Consider the following 16,262-nt stretch of genomic DNA (forward strand, 5'->3'; position numbering starts at 1 on the left):
GGATTAGATTCCCCTGTATCGTTTGGGGACTACGGCGTAGTGGCCTAGTACTTCCGTAGTCGATGAGTCGAGTGAATTATTACAGAGATAATAATTCACTTAGTTAGAAGGAGTTCTGACAGGTATGACTCACGGCCAGCTCGATATTGGGCCTAGAGGGTCACACACATATGGTAGGCATTGCGATGAGTAGAGGTTCGGATATGAGATATCCGACGGAGCCCTTGTCTTATTGGATGCAGATCCAATACCCACTAGGGAAAGGACCCATTAGGGTTCTGACACGGGATCTCTATAAATAGGAGGGATTCACAGCCTCATAGGCTAGAGTCTTTGCTTGCCCTTCCTATTCTCCTCTCCCTCTCCACCTCAGAGTAGGCCTGGAGTTTTGAGGAGCGTCGTCGCAACCCTGCTGTGTGGATCACCGCTAGAGAGGAGGACGCTTGACCTCCTTCACCCTCTCCTGAGGATCTGCAAGGAAACAGGGATATACGATCTCCCTAGGTAACACAATCTCTATACGCAGTTTTGTGTTTTGCGGATTTTGCGCACCAATCTTCGCACGACGACGAACATCTTTTTGGGAATCGGGGATTTTTGTTTTCTTGTTCTTCCGCTGCGCATATGATGTCGCCCCCTAGTGATTTCCCAACAAAAAGGTCTTTGCAGCTAAGAGAGCGATGTTCCTTGAGAAGGAATACATTCTTGATAGAGATAGTGGGAGCATGATAGAGTTGAGCGAGGTTGGAGAACCTAGCTCAAGCACCACTCTACAGCCCGAGTCTATTCAAGTACCTAATACACAAGTTCTAACTTTACGTAGGTCCGGCAGAGTATTCCATCCTCCTGAGAGATTTGTGGGATATATTAGAGGAGAGGATGTTGAGGATATTGATCCTCAGACCTACGAGGAGGCTATTATAAGTATAGACTCCGGGAAGTGGCAAGAAGCTATGAATTTTGAGATGGATTCTATGTACTCCAACAAGGTTTGGAACCTAATTGATGCGCCTGAGGGTAATGTACCCGTTGGTTGTAAGTGGATCTTTAAGAAAAAGATCGGAGTAGATGGAAAGGTAAAGACCTATAAAGCAAGGCTAGTGGCTAAGGAGTATCGTCAAAGGTAATATGTTGACTATGACAAAACCTTCTCACCCGTAGTAATGCTAAAATCTATCCCAATTCTATTAGCTATTGCAGCACACTATGATTATGAAATCTGGCATATGGATGTGAAAATCGTATTCCTTAATGGGAATCTCGAGAAGGAGGTGTATATAATACAACCCAAGGGATTCATGTCCAAGGACTACCCAGATAAAGTATGTAAGTTGCTTAGATCCATTTGTGAACTAAAGCAAGCCTTCCAAAGTTGAAACATAAGATTTGATGAGGCAATCGAATCTTATGACTTCGTTAAGAACGAAGATGAGCCTTATGTGTATAGGAAGGTAAGTGGGAGCGCTATCACTTTTTTAGTATTATATATGGATGACATCCTGATCATTGGGAATGATGTAGGAATTCTATCTATAGTAAAGGCTCGGTTATCTAGACACTTCTCCATGAAAGACTTAGGGGAAGCATCCTATATTTTGGAGATTCAGATCTATAGAAATAGATCCAAGAGGATGCTTGGCTTATCCTAGTCCAGGAACATAGACACCATTATCAAAAGGTTTGGCATGAAAAATTTCAAGAGATGTTTCATACCGATTAGACATGAGATATCGCTTTCTAGGAGTATGTCCCCAAATACTCCTGAAGAAAAGGCGAACATGGATAAGATACCCTATGCATCAGCAATATGGTCTATCATATATGTCATGCTATGTACTAGGCCTGATATAGCACATGCTTTGAGTGTTCTGAGTAGGTATCTGGCAGATCCAAGCTTGGAGCATTGGAAAGCAGTAAAGTGTATCCTTAAATGGTTGAGAATGACTAAGGATCTTTTACTAGTATATGAAGGTAGTAGCCTCAGGGTTGAAGGCTACATGGACTTGAGTTTTCAGTCTGATGTTAATGATAGCAAGTCGAATTCGGGGTATATGTATACCTTGAATGGAGGAGTAGTGTGCTGGAAGAGTTCCAAGTAAGATACTAATGCTGACTCGACCGTACAGGCAGAGTACATTACTATAATAGAGGCAGCAAAGGAAGGAGTCTGGATGAAGAAGTTCATCATAGATCTGGGAGTCATGCCAGGCAGCAAGGAGTCGATTCCCTTATATTACGATAATTATGGGGCGATTACCCAAATAAGGGAACCCGGGTCTCATCAGAAGTGTTTTGAGGAAGTTCCAGCTTATTAAAGAGAGCATGACCCAAGGAGATGTAGTAGTGGAAAGAGTTCTATTCGAAAATAACATTGTAGATCCACTGACAAAGTCATTGTCTTAAATTGTCTTTGAGCATCGCAGGGGTCTAATGGGGATTAGACACATTGGTGATTAGCTTTAGGTTAAGTGAGAGATTACCACTCATATGTGCCCTGCAAGCCAATCACGTGAGTAATAGCACATGTGACTTGACACGTAGTCTTTTTGCTTATTACATTTTGGTATTTTATCAATTTATATTGACTGTTGCATATATACAATATATATTGTGATATCCTTGGATCTATGCAATGGGAATCAGATCATGATGAGATCATGATAATGAGACCGATTCACCTTTAAACACAGATCCTTAATAATCTCAGTCATAGGTTACTCGAGAGGGATATCAAGATAACTAGACAGACTGGTATGTTGTATACCCATCTATATGATGGATGCAGCTGGTCTTATAGCTACTCGTGTGGGGATACTAGGGATACAATACAAGTGCTCATTAGAGAATGAGTTCACTGATTAATCTGCTTACGGAATGTTGGATGGTTGATGATGCCTTATTGTCAAACAGCGATTCTATGGTCCTAGTGGTGTATTTGGTCCTTAGACTTGAGATACCAAAGATGTCCTATATGAGTGCTCCGCTCTTTAATACCGGACTTATAGGTTTGGATATCCCAGATCTAGCATAGTCGATCTTCCGGAGTGGTAGTTAACCTTATGAGGGCTATTGAGTGTCGATAGAGAATCATCCACTCTTAGTGTTATAAGAGGAATGTCTCATATATTCTTGTTCAGACAAATCCATGGCCATGGTCATTTGGATTGAGAGAGAAAAGGTTCTCCGGAAGAATCTGATTAGAGCAAGACTCGAGTAGAAACCATATGGGTCTGATAGCACCATGCCCAGTATATGGTCTCTGGGATATTAGATAGATGGGGGACTATAGGTATACGGTAGTAACTGAGGATAAACAAGTCCAATGGATTGGATTCCCTTATATCATCTAGGGACTGTAGCATAGTAGCCTAGCACGTTCATAGTTGATGAGTCGAGTGAATTATTATTTCCATAATAATTCACTAAGTCAGAAGGAGTTCTGATATACATGACTTACGGCCAGCTCGATATTGGGCTTAGAGGGTCACACACATATGGTAGGCGTTGCAATAAGTAGAGGTTCGGATATGAGATATCCGCCAGAGACCCTATTTTATTAGATATCCAATAAGCCAATGAATTATTGAATCTCATGGACAAGATCTAATAAGAGCCCATGAGAGATTATTGGATAGAGATCCACTAATCTAAGAGGCTTGGGTAGTTGGATGAAAATCCAATACCCAATAAGGGAGGATCCATTAGGGTTAAGATGACAGAGGACCTCTATAAATAGGAGGGATTCAGTGGTTCATAGGCTAAAGGCTTTGCTTGTCTCTCATATTCTCCTTCCTCTCTCTACCTCAAAGTAGGCCTAGAGTTTTGAGGAGCATCACCGCAGTCCTACTGTGTGGATCATCACTAGAGCGGAGGGCGCTTGACCTCCTTCATCATCTCCTAGAGATCTGTAAGGATTTAGGGATATACGATCTCCCTAGGTAACACAATATACTCTATACGCAGTTTTAAGTTTTATAGAATTTTGTGCACCAATCTTCGCATGACGATGAACATCTTTTTGGAAAATTGGGAATTTTGCTTTCTGTTCTTCGGCTGCGCATGTGATGTCGCCCCCAAGATTTCCCAACATTGAGCACCTTCTTGGCCCATTTTTTCACTGTAATGAATTTCTTCTTATGCGTGTCGAGCATGCATGACTCACTCACCTTAGGTGTCTTCCTAGCCCGTTTTTTCGTCATAATGGATTTTTTGATGGAATGATCCTAAGGAGGTGCCCTATCTTGATCATGGAATGTGATTTTATGGGGTGTGGGAGGTGGCCTTGTCTTGATTGGGGTCTATGTAGTTGTTGGTAAATAAAGGAGAAATATAAGAGAGAGAGAGAGAGAGAGAGAGAGAGAGAGAGTTAGGTGAGCATCTTGACGGAGACCCTTGATGACCTTTTTAATGCTAAACGATAGAGGAGGATTATCTCATATCCTCCTTAGTTAACACCCCGAAGATAAGAGAATTTCCCTAGATTCTCTCACACCCTAGTGGATGGGATAGATTTTTTTTTCTATTTTTGGCATTTCATCAATAAAATAGCATCCCTTCTATGTGACCCCGAAGGGACACTTGCATGAATCCCAAGAGGAGAGGGGTCATACTGTATTTTAAAACTTCTTTTGTTTGAGGCTCATTCCGTCGCTTGGACCTTAATATCAAGAGTTTCTTCTTGGCTTTGATTGTAAAAAAGATAAGTCCATCCTTAGGTCATCCAACGTTTGGTCCCGTAACTCAAGTCAAAACGTCTCTTCCTTCTCATATAAGTTTATCACAATCTATTGACCGTCAATCAGTTGAAATCCATACATTAACCTTCAATAATCCGAGGTCGGGTAGAGGAGTAGGGGCCTAAAGGCTTATAGACCTCTAGCATCACCCTTATCCTCAAAGACACTTTTTAAGATTCATCCCAAAAATATAAAATCACCTCAAAAACACTTTTTAAGATTCATTCCAAAAATATAAAATCATATAGACTCATTCAAAGTGAATAATTCATGAGCGCATGATAAAATTCATGTCTCATCATCTTAATCATTAAAATATATTATCAGAGATTGTATTACGTTCAATTGTGATTTGAATATTAGCAAAACGAAGTGATTCCAGCATTTATTATTATTTTTTGTTTTTTATTGTTATTTTTTAAAATCGAGGACACGTTGGCTAATGAAAAGAACAGCAAGCAGGTTTCGGAGCTTTGCATTGGATTGCGGCTTCTCTTGTAGGGGCGTGCAACGCACGTGGCCACTTTGAGAAAAGTCGATCCATGTTAAGCGGTTCGGTTCGACCAAATGGCTTAATTTACCTGAGCTCACATTGACTCGTTAACCCTGACCCGTATGCATCATATCCATCTGTATCGGGTCAAAAATCTCACGATCCGATCCATCGGATTCGGATCAAAACTCCCTCAAACCGGATCGGGTTGGAGGCAGCGCTCGTGGAACTGCAGCCGCTGCACGCCATCTCAGTCCTCTCTGGCCCCACAAGAGCAGTGGGTCCCCGTGGTGATGGCTTGGGACATGCACCTAAAAGAATTAAGCCTTCACTTTTGCTCAGCTTTTTTTAGCATAAGAAGTCCATATCACTCACTAGAGGGGAAATGTAGCTTTCTTGATTCCTGTGTACACAAACTGTGGTAGCTGGTGGCAATACATCAAAGGTTTTGTAGACCAAGTTGCTCATGGAATCCGTCATCTTGACGATGATGCCAATAGTTTGCAGTTTGCAATTTCAAATTATGTCATTTGGTTCCTCGGATGACACTGTTCGACAGCCAAATTGGAGGAATATTACTTTTAATTATTTGATTTCTCTCTCTCTCACTCACTGCTTTTATTTGTACCCATTCTGCTACAACAGTTGAATTTGATATTTACAGTAAACATAAAGAAAAAAAAATTGAATCCGCTATCTTTTTTTTTTTTTAATATTTTACAGCACCACTTGAACTAAAGGAGATAAGATAGATTGGATGTTCGAATCTATTGTTTCCATCATCTAGAAACAGTCATATGATTGGATGGCTTATGTAGCTAACAAATAAGTGGATTTATATTAACACCTCCAGATAAGGATTCTACAATGGATTAGATCTTTATTTTCCTCCACATAAATATACGTGTTAGAGGCGACAATGTTGCGTTGGCCACTTCAAATCATGATAATGATGGTGATGGAATTAATATCAAACCAATCTTGAGCTGTCCAGACTGTGGAAGCTCTATTACAAGTCAATATGTTGAGGCCCATCACTTGAATCATGGAATGACTAAGGAAAAAGCTTCCGTGACGAGGCAACCCATTTCAATATAGATGATGAAAGGGACGACCAACATATTTGATTGAATTCTATATGAGTTACACATCTGTGCAAGGTAGAAGAAGATTTACAATTGGATAAGGAAAGAATAAGAAAACATAATGCCACCATATGCCGATCGTTTGGTTGGTCACGAGGACTAGCATCCCTGTAGTATTTCTTCATGTTCGGTGGATGGATGCAATATTAGGTTGGTAGGCCAACATGTAGACCTTCCTTTCAAAGGTTTGAACTACCGCATGCAATTATTTCAGGAGCGTCATTTGAATTAATAGAATGATCATTTATCTTCTCCTTCTTAAGAAGGAGAGAAAGAAGCCAGGGGAGTAAATTGATCAGGCTCTTCAAACAAATGTGGCTGGCTAATGTCTCCTTGAACATGTTGAAGGTTTTACTTGTTTGCACTGAAAGAACAGATTCCCTAGTTTCATTATATGTTTTCTAGACATATCTAAAGGGTCAAGTTAACTGTGTGACCTGATACTAAATGGTGTCATGCTTGGATCATTTGGAAAACTTTTGAGACCATAAGAAAGCAGCACATATTAGAATTGGAGGCTGTGATCCTAAGATAGATGGATCTTTTAACATGTTTTGCCATGAAATGGCATGTCGTGGTACAAATTAATCAGCAACATGCAAGCTATATTTAGAGAGACATATAAATCAAGACTAAAGCATTATTAATCTGTGAATTCATTTGTTCAAAGGGTCACAAGGTTCCAAGTCCTGAGTAACCCAAAAGATAACTAATAAGTTTTATGATTGCTACAAGATTTTAGACGTGACAGTATCTCTAAATTTAGTATAAGAAGACCATCTCTACATCCAGAAAAATAAACAAAGGGCAGATAGGTTGCAAAAATATGAAGCAAGCAAAAGCAGAGTCATCCATGTTTAGAAGGCCATCAATTTTGATCAGTAACTCACATCTTACACCGAACAGGTTGGTCTCTCTTGGTGATGTATTATTAGATGTGCACCGAGCCTCCTGATTCTGGACCTAATCACATTTGATGTTTCTGTATATCCTTCTCACAAACATGGTAGAGCCGAGATATCCCACAGCACCTACAAATTTAAATGAACACGACTTTAAATACAGTGGAAGAGCAAAACTCTTGACAGGTAAGAACTGCCGGATGATTGAATAACAAATACTCACCACATAGTATACCTAAACCCAAACAAAACATCAATGTGTAACCAAAATAGAAGCTGGTCTGGAAAAAGCCTGACATCTTGGTCTTCATGTAGTAGTAATACACAGAGTAGAGATACACATACACAGCTGTTGAAGCGGCAGAGAAGAATGAAGTCCACTGCCAGTGATAGTTCTCAGCATTGAGCAAGAAGTAAGTGCCAACAATTGTTACACACATAGTGACGATGATTAGGATCAGGAAAACCAGCAACATGAATCCATAGACATAGTACACCTGACAAATATGACCGTAGCAGAGAGGATTGAGAGCAACTCATATATTGGTCTCAGATGAGGTCAAGTTAATTCATATGAAAATCTGGATAACATGGAGAATCAAAATAAAATGGTCCAAGTAACAGATGCCTAGAGACCAATAAGAATTGAAATATTCAAGTAACCAAAAGCTATTAGTAGATAAGACAGAGCAATTGTTGATATAATAATCTATTTCTATGGAAAACAAAGACCTTAAGGCAAGGGATACCTTGTAATTCCAAAAGGATGTGAAGACAAAATACATCTCGATGAATATGCTACCAAAAGGAAGCAACCCGCCCATAAGTGAGATTATGGAGGGTGTAAGATACCATTTCTTTTCAGGAATCAGACGAGGAATTGTTTTCACACGGCAAGGATTGTTTGGAGAACCACTCCAGTTTCTACCAACAACAGTGCCAAGAAGTGCCAGTGGAAATGAGATGAAGGCCCAAATTATAAACACAACTACCATAGTGCCAAATGGAATAGCAGCTAGTGAACCATAAAAGATAGCAATTGTGTTAAGTATAAAGCCAATCCCAAAGCACATAAATGGGAACAAGGATGCAGCAAGGATCATCGACTTTATCCAGCTTTTACCTGCGAAAAGAAAGCCATGCATCAAACAAACAATAACAGCAGCAAAGATGAATGAGCAATCACACCAAAGAAGTACACAATAGATCATGCTATATATATCGTGAGAACACTGTACAGTGGGAAGCTTGATGAGAATCATACCACCATTTTGTGAATAAAGACCGCCACTTACATAGCCTGAAATGAAAGACGTAAGAGCATAGCACACAATGAAAGTAGTAGCAATAGCTCCTCGCCTGGCCAAAGAACATTTAACTTTTGGTAGTGAATCAACAATGACGAAAGATACATATGTTACTAGAGGAAAATGAAAAAAAGGTGAGATAAAAAACTAAACAGAAACAATGATCCACAATAGGACACAACTTGCATTAAAAAACATCAGATTGATGGATCAAAGTTTAGTAAACAGGGTGCAAAAGAATCTGCAACCAGAAGTCATTCCTTGAAAAAGGTATTGATTTAGCTGAGGCATAAAGAGGCTTAGAAAAGGCTCATTTTATAATCTGTGTTTTTTCTTCACAACTTAAGCTCATATGATCAATAAAAGAAGCCCATCTTAAGTGACAAGATTTACTAGGGAGCAGCCAAAGCAACAAATGCAACAAGTCCAACACTCTATGATTCTTAAAAAACCTGTATAAGTATTTCAATGGTATTCGGAAATGTATGAAGCATACCATAGTTAGAGATTTCATATTAAGCTGCACAAGCTCATCCTATAATAAGTAGGAAAGAAGATGAAAAATCCAATTACAACTCTTTAACTGTTTTCAAGGCTATCTTACAGAAACAAGTTTCAAGACTATCTTGATAAAATGTTAAACCAAGCCTTTCACACAAAGTATTTATTGTTTACTCTTTAAATTTAAGTTTGGTGTTTGCATGGGCATGAGTCTCGAATTCAGGTATGTATCCAAGCAATCAACTCTGCAGATCAAGATAAAGGCACACAAATGGAAACATAAAATTGAACAGACAATAACCATGTATTATCACAGAGTGGAGACAATTGAGAAGAGAATATTCAATAGCTTCTCTATGTTTTCTAATTTTCAGATCGCTTCTTTCATCATTAGCCTAGTTCCTGATAGTTAATAACATCAACATGTTGACATGCAACTACCGATTTGTTTGAGGAAATCTCCTGTGTCATATATGTGTATATATTATTTTGGAAGTCTAGGGGATTCTGATTGGTCTGTGGATAACAGGTACTGTGTGTTTGACAAGGACATCTTTTCAGGGGTTCTTGTTGACATAATTTATGTGATCTGGGACTCCTACATCTCACCCTTGAATATTCTCAACATCACATCTAAAAACACATTCCATCAATGATTGAGTAGAATCTGCCTTCAATCATGCCCTCTAAAGGTTAAGATACATAGAGATCTTAACTTTTGGAAGTCATATGTTTAATAATCTAGTGATTGATTCTCTTTTTCTAAAAGCCAACAGCTGCTGAAAGTATGTCAAAATCTGTTCTTTATCAGCAAAAGATTTACTGGATTACTGGCATGAAAATTTTCATATAGACATTGTAAAAATACGTTTACAGGGACATTTTTAATAAAGAATCCAGATACAAGGAAAAAACAATTATTACACAGAAATATCATTACAATATCAAACATATAGAAAAAAATTCCAAAATATAGCATAGAAAGAATTCCAATATGTTATCCCACTCTCACTTGGGCAAACAACATGATTGAAAATTTATGCTTAACACAATAAGAATTTCAAAACTTGTTATCAGAATCATAGAGTCAATAAAAAAAGGAACATTCAAATACAAATTAAGATAAAAAGTGACAAATACGTACCCAACATACAACATCCCGATTATTGCCAACAAAATGACCAAGAGGACAAGCATAGCCAACTGAGCACCAGTACCAACAACTGCTGAAAGAAGAACTAGATTACACGGGGGGCGAAAGACATCACCATGAACAAGCTTCCATCCAGACTCTTCACTCGCATCTCTTTCCTAATAATTATGCACAAAAACAATAATCAATAAATTGCCATGAAAAGTATAAAACTGTCTTCAGGCTTACTCATGGATATACAAATAAAACAATTCATTGACACCTCAAAGATTGTAAACTAGGCACACAGTCTTGAGTGCAACTGTAACTAAACACAATCAACAACTCACCAGAGTCTCCAAATCATCATCTTCACGAGCATATTTTGCGTAATCGTTTCTAAGAGTTCGCATCAAAATCATTGATACAAGACCAGTGAGGAATATAACCATCATGAAAGAATTGAAAATCGAAAACCAGTGAATCTGCAAATGGTCAAACACAAATCAGTTCAATAGTTGTAGGTAGAGAATATAAGTTTTCAAACATGTTATAACAAAACTAGCAAAAGCTTCTGGAAGGAAATGAAGACATCATAATAAATGATGTTTCAGAATCTAAGTTATGAATTGCACTCCAATTATAAATTACATTCCACATGACAGAGACCCAAATTTGAGAAAGAAAAAGTACCTGGTGCTCAAAGAAAGGATAATCCAAGTATACATCAAAACGTCGAGCAAATTTTACATCAGTTTCTATCCATTTCACTGAGTATGTCATGTCTAAGATTTTGCCAGCTTCCAAGAGTTTAGGAGATTCTTGGGTGAGATTGACATGAATAATCTGCAAGGAGTTAATAAGGAGTTAAAGTATTATGGAGACTATTTATTTGAGATCCTTAACATCTAAAAAATTGCCAACCTGATCACCATTGTACTTTACAACAATATCCTTGTGAGTGAAAAGATAGTGTCGATTTTCATTGGTCTTATCAGCCTCCCCAATGAAACCTGAATATTGGTAGTTGTATGTTACAAAAGAATTAGCATAGATATCTCCCCTTCAAGAAAAATGTGATAGACACATACCCCATAGAGGCAAATCATCTGAAGTCGTCATGTAGGCATGGAACAGGGACAAAGAAAAGTGAGGAGTGAAAATCAACAAATAAGCATATGAAACAAAACATCAGCAATCAATGGAGACTGTATTATGTAAGAATTAAGAAATTTTAAAAAATTAAATACATAACACGGTTCACAACATACCAATGAAGAATTCAAACCAATACGAACTCTCTACTGCATCTTTGAATTGTTTTACCTTAGCAGCATCAAGATTAATAGCACAGATGGAGGCCTTATCAACATTTTCTGAAAGAAACAAAATCACAGATTAATTTTAACCTTAAAAAAATTACGTTTAATCATATATTATTCTCATGGTACATGGAATAAAGAAAAATCTAAAAGACAGTCCACGTACTTCGAAACTTTATCTCAATCTGGCTATCAACAAGTTGATTACCACCTAGAACCTCCCCGAGCCCACCCCACTTATGGGCAGCATTCCCTGGTAGTTGGCAAAACGGAAGGATATAATAATTGTATGTCTCTTGAGGATTGTTATATGGCCCAACCTTGTTTACCCAAAGAGTAACATGGTCATCGTTTTGGTACTGCAAAATAAAACGTAACTAAATCAGACAATTTGCGAAGGCAATATTGCATCTCTTCTTAAATATAATACAAAAAAACAAATCATATATATATATATATATATAAAAGCAAAAAATACTCTAAATTCTTTCAATGATGTATACACGAGATTTTTCAGAGATAATATAGATACAGCTTGACCAAGAAATCAAGATTCTAAAAGAAGAGGTCAGCTTTAGAGACACATTTTTATAATACAAGAACGGAATTCAGTATAAAAAAACTTGTACAGTCACATGAATAGGTGAACAATAGAGATTATTTATAAAAGTGAATGACTTGAGTAACAAAATTGGAGATTTTATAAAGAAACAGCACAGCATCTATGGTGTAAAGAAAAGTAGTACAAACAGTGGTCATGATTAGATTGACATGAGAACTAGAAATACTCAGGGTAAATTAAATGAAATTAAACCAGAATATCAGCATTAGGTACTATTTGACAAGAGAGTACATTTTCCTGTGAGGAAATTTCTCAGAGAAAACTTTTGCATAGTGTTAGAGTCATTTGTGTGAGAACTAAGAAAATCTGATATTTGTTCCATCTATAACAAACATGTTGAGAACAGTATCTAAAAGTTTCAATATCCTAGCTAAATAAACCATAAATATATAGACCTTATGTAGCTGTGGATTTACAAAGAATAAAGGAAAACAAATCAAACAATTGTTTCATCATTCCACCATAAACTGATAATAATCTAATGGACAGACACCCCAACCCAGGTAGCTGCATTTTTTATTTGTGCCACCATTCTAATTAAGTCTCATATTATAGAGCTCAGGAAACTCTTCAAACAATGATGAGTATGTTTGATGTAATGCAAAATTGCTTCCTCTTTGCCAATGTAAACAAATTGCACTTAATTTTTAAAGGCAAATATGCTTCCATTACTTTCAGGTCTGGTACCCAAATAAACGGGATCGGCAATGGGAAAAAAGGGCTTAAGCTCAATTTTCATTTTTGTATATATACTTAGCAATATGTGTACACTTGCCGAAGGTCTAAATCACAATGATAGAACCACTATAAGTGCTACCAATGGTTCTATCCAATGTTTGATGTTTTGCCTTAATCACTATGACACGGGCAATATGTATTGACTAGGTATGAACCGGTATGTGGATGGGCCTATTTCGTACAGTCTGGATCGAACCATTTAAAAAAAATTAATAAACATGTTCGTGAGCCCTTTTTCCTCATGCTGCCGCCCGTTGCACGCTATGCGCCACCGACAGGTACACTTCCTCCTCCTCTTCATCTACCTTCTTCCTCTACTTCTTCTTCCTCCACTCCTTCTTCCTCTTCCTCCTCTTCCTCCACTACCCTCTTCTTCCTTTCTCTTCCGCCTTCTTCCTATTCCTCCTACTTTCTCCTCCTTTTCTTCCTTCCTCCTTCTTCCTCCTCTTCCTCCACTTAGTCTTCCTCTTCTACTTCTTTGTCTTCATAACATCAGTACATACCAATGTACCCTGTACAAGCACCAACCAGTATGTTATGTTTTGATATGTACCGATGTACCACATACCGGTCTGGCTGAAGACCAATACAGGTCCAGTACCAATATGGGTCTGGTGCATGAAATTACTACTCTTGGTTCTATCACAAGCATATAAAAAGATTTATAACAACTTCCATCCAGGTTAGATTTCCCTCCATTCTGATTCCACCATAACCCACCTGAGTTTTAAGATATCTTTACCACAGCCATATCATTTGTTCCTTGCAGATCACCAAAATATCTCAAATGATTCTCTATTTCATATGATAAATTGATCCTACATCTCTAACACATTCTTCCACACTTGGTACCTCCAGTTGACCAAAAATTCATGCCAATTCTTATTCTTGCCACAGACACTTGTTTCATTGAACATTCTCTATATAGGTAAGTTTTTAGATTTTATCCTTGTTTTTGAACTTTGATTTCTATTGCAATATGAAAAAGTTGCAAGTAGTAGTGCTATGGCTAAAGATAAACCAAAAGCATTATTAAATATATTTTTTTACTTTGCCATCACATGATGTGTTGTATCAAATATCAGTCACTGAATGGTTTACATTAAAAATGGTGCTTTTCAAACTGTACATGTGATAAGGTCCAGATATTTACTTAACGATGGATGAACTCGTTTCAAAACATATCATAGAATTTGTGATAGAAGAACCCCATTCAAAGTTTCTCCAAGCTCGATAATGAACATAAGAAAAGCCTCCAACTTATAACTGAGGGCTTGAGAAAACAGCTTTTCAAAAATTAGAGCAAGAGATCTGGCAATTGAAGCATGCATTGGTAGTAAGAATCCTAATAACATTAACAGTGAGAAGAAATCCTAAGTATGAATCATTCAGTTCAATCATGTGGATCAATTTCTATTATTTGGCAAAACCTAGTATGCTTGTCCTTAAAAAGTTCAAGATCCAGGCAACAAAATGATAGATAACTGATGTTACCGAGAACCAATAAAAAGTTTAGACAAAGTGACAATGGAGGCAACAAAGGACTCAGCTTTCCAAAAGTTGACTTTATGGTGATTCAAAAATCACTCAGAAAGAAAGCTTAAAAGATTACAGGTTCTAGATCCTGTGCAGTCAGTACAATTGAAGAAAACAATCATGACCAAACAACATTACCATTCAAACACAGAGTGTAATGACCTCAATATATGTCCTAGCAGTCTTCATGCAGCTTGATGACTGCCATTGAGATGATAAAAATCATAAACAATACGTGTCCAAGAATAGAAAGAGAAGCTATAATTTCTGGGAGCTCTTCTTCAGCTCATGCTAAATGTGATAAAGAGAGAAATTAGATTCTCTTGAATACATGAAAAACCCCTTGTGCATTAGAGTATAATTCTCACTGTGATTATTTACATAGATCATCTGTAAATGTTCTTTGACACTTAAGGTGTAAATCATCCACATCCGTGATTTCTCCCAAACACCACAATTACCAATTACGTTGAAGTTAATGAAAAGACACATCGTCCTGAACATTTTTAGTTCTTCTCTCTAGTCAGTTTAACCAAATAAAAAGAAAAGGTGAACTAAGTTAGATCATGCAAAGGCAGTTCGAAACATGATTAATAGATCATCTCAAAGAACAAAAATCTATATGCATCTTAGATCTATAGCACGAATATCTCGGAACAGAAGAGCTAAATAGATACAACAGAGCTACTTTATTGCCGTCGCATCAAGAACAAATCTAAGTGTAATGAACAAAACGGTCAATTTTATGCTCGGGAACAACAGATCGATCCATCTGCGTCACTTAGAGTGATTCCGTGGCAAGAACTAACAGGAAAGACCAATACGGATCAAGCTGGGCAGGAGACGCAGCGTGGATAACCGATTTGAAACAGGAAAATTGGTTCTAAACATCTGCGTTTCCAATTGGCAAGATCCATGGTTAAAGAACGATCTAGAAGCGCACCGTATGGTCGGACTCCGAGGCGGACGCCGGGGATGCAGCAGCTACAACGAGGAGGATGAGGAGGAGGGGGGCGAGGGATCGGGCGGTGAGGACCATCCTCGCGGCTGGATCTACGGAGATCGGAGGGCGAAAGAGGTCCTTCCGCCCCTTCTCGATCTCTCTCCTCTATCCGCACACGGGAATTCGGAGGGAGGTTTTTGATTTATTTGGAGGAATGGAACGCACTAAAATATGTTTCCACCTCACTGCGAACGTACCCCTGTAACTTACCTTCATCGGTATTGGTAGTCATCAATGACCCACACCAACTGAGTTTATTCTTCTGTCAACGCGGTAGGGACGGGTCGATGCAACAAGTACGCAAACTCTTCCGTGTAAACTAGTTGGGTTATTGCAGCGAAGTCGGCGTCGGTCTCTCACGGAGGACACAACAGTATCATTCGTGAGACGATCCATCTGACCACGGTGATAAGCGATCCCCCTTTCTGATGCAAGTGGCGAAGCCGAGTCAACAGTCAAAATCTTTGACGTTAATTACATTTGTGGTGAGGTGTAGGTCCGGCTCAATCGCCCGCTGCGTGATCCAATCTGGTTGGGCCCCATGATGATCTGATATGGAACCTTTCGCGAACCCCCGTGATTGTTTGCGAGCGCCGCAGTTCCTATTAGTGCATCGCTCAAATAGGATAGGAAAGAGGTACAGCAACAATAACCACTCATTAATATCCCAACGACCATTTTGGGTCAATTCAGCATTGCACGACAATCAAAATCCATAAATGCCAACAGCAAAGCAAGCCAGGATGGTAAGTGTTTATGCACCGTTTCCTTTCTCATTGCCTTCGTGTCATTGATCGGATAGTCAATATGATACCTGATTCTATC

General features: G+C 38.4%; 1 protein-coding gene across 1 annotated transcript; it reads right to left on the reverse strand.

The window, feature by feature from the left end:
- Positions 1-6,996: 6,996 nt before the first annotated feature.
- LOC135615067 (transmembrane 9 superfamily member 1-like) lies at positions 6,997-15,566 on the reverse strand. Its single transcript, XM_065113073.1, has 12 exons — positions 15,378-15,566; positions 11,705-11,897; positions 11,488-11,592; positions 11,308-11,325; positions 11,141-11,229; positions 10,910-11,062; positions 10,567-10,701; positions 10,229-10,395; positions 8,541-8,635; positions 8,026-8,399; positions 7,500-7,773; positions 6,997-7,405 (listed from the first exon to the last, which is right to left on the reverse strand). Exons 1-12 carry the CDS (start codon positions 15,471-15,473, stop codon positions 7,338-7,340), a joined length of 1,767 nt encoding a protein of 588 aa, XP_064969145.1. The 5' UTR covers positions 15,474-15,566; the 3' UTR covers positions 6,997-7,337.
- Between the last annotated feature and the right edge of the window lie 696 nt (positions 15,567-16,262).

This window comes from Musa acuminata, chromosome BXJ2-6 (assembly GCF_036884655.1).
Source record: "Musa acuminata AAA Group cultivar baxijiao chromosome BXJ2-6, Cavendish_Baxijiao_AAA, whole genome shotgun sequence".
NCBI lineage: Eukaryota > Viridiplantae > Streptophyta > Magnoliopsida > Zingiberales > Musaceae > Musa > Musa acuminata.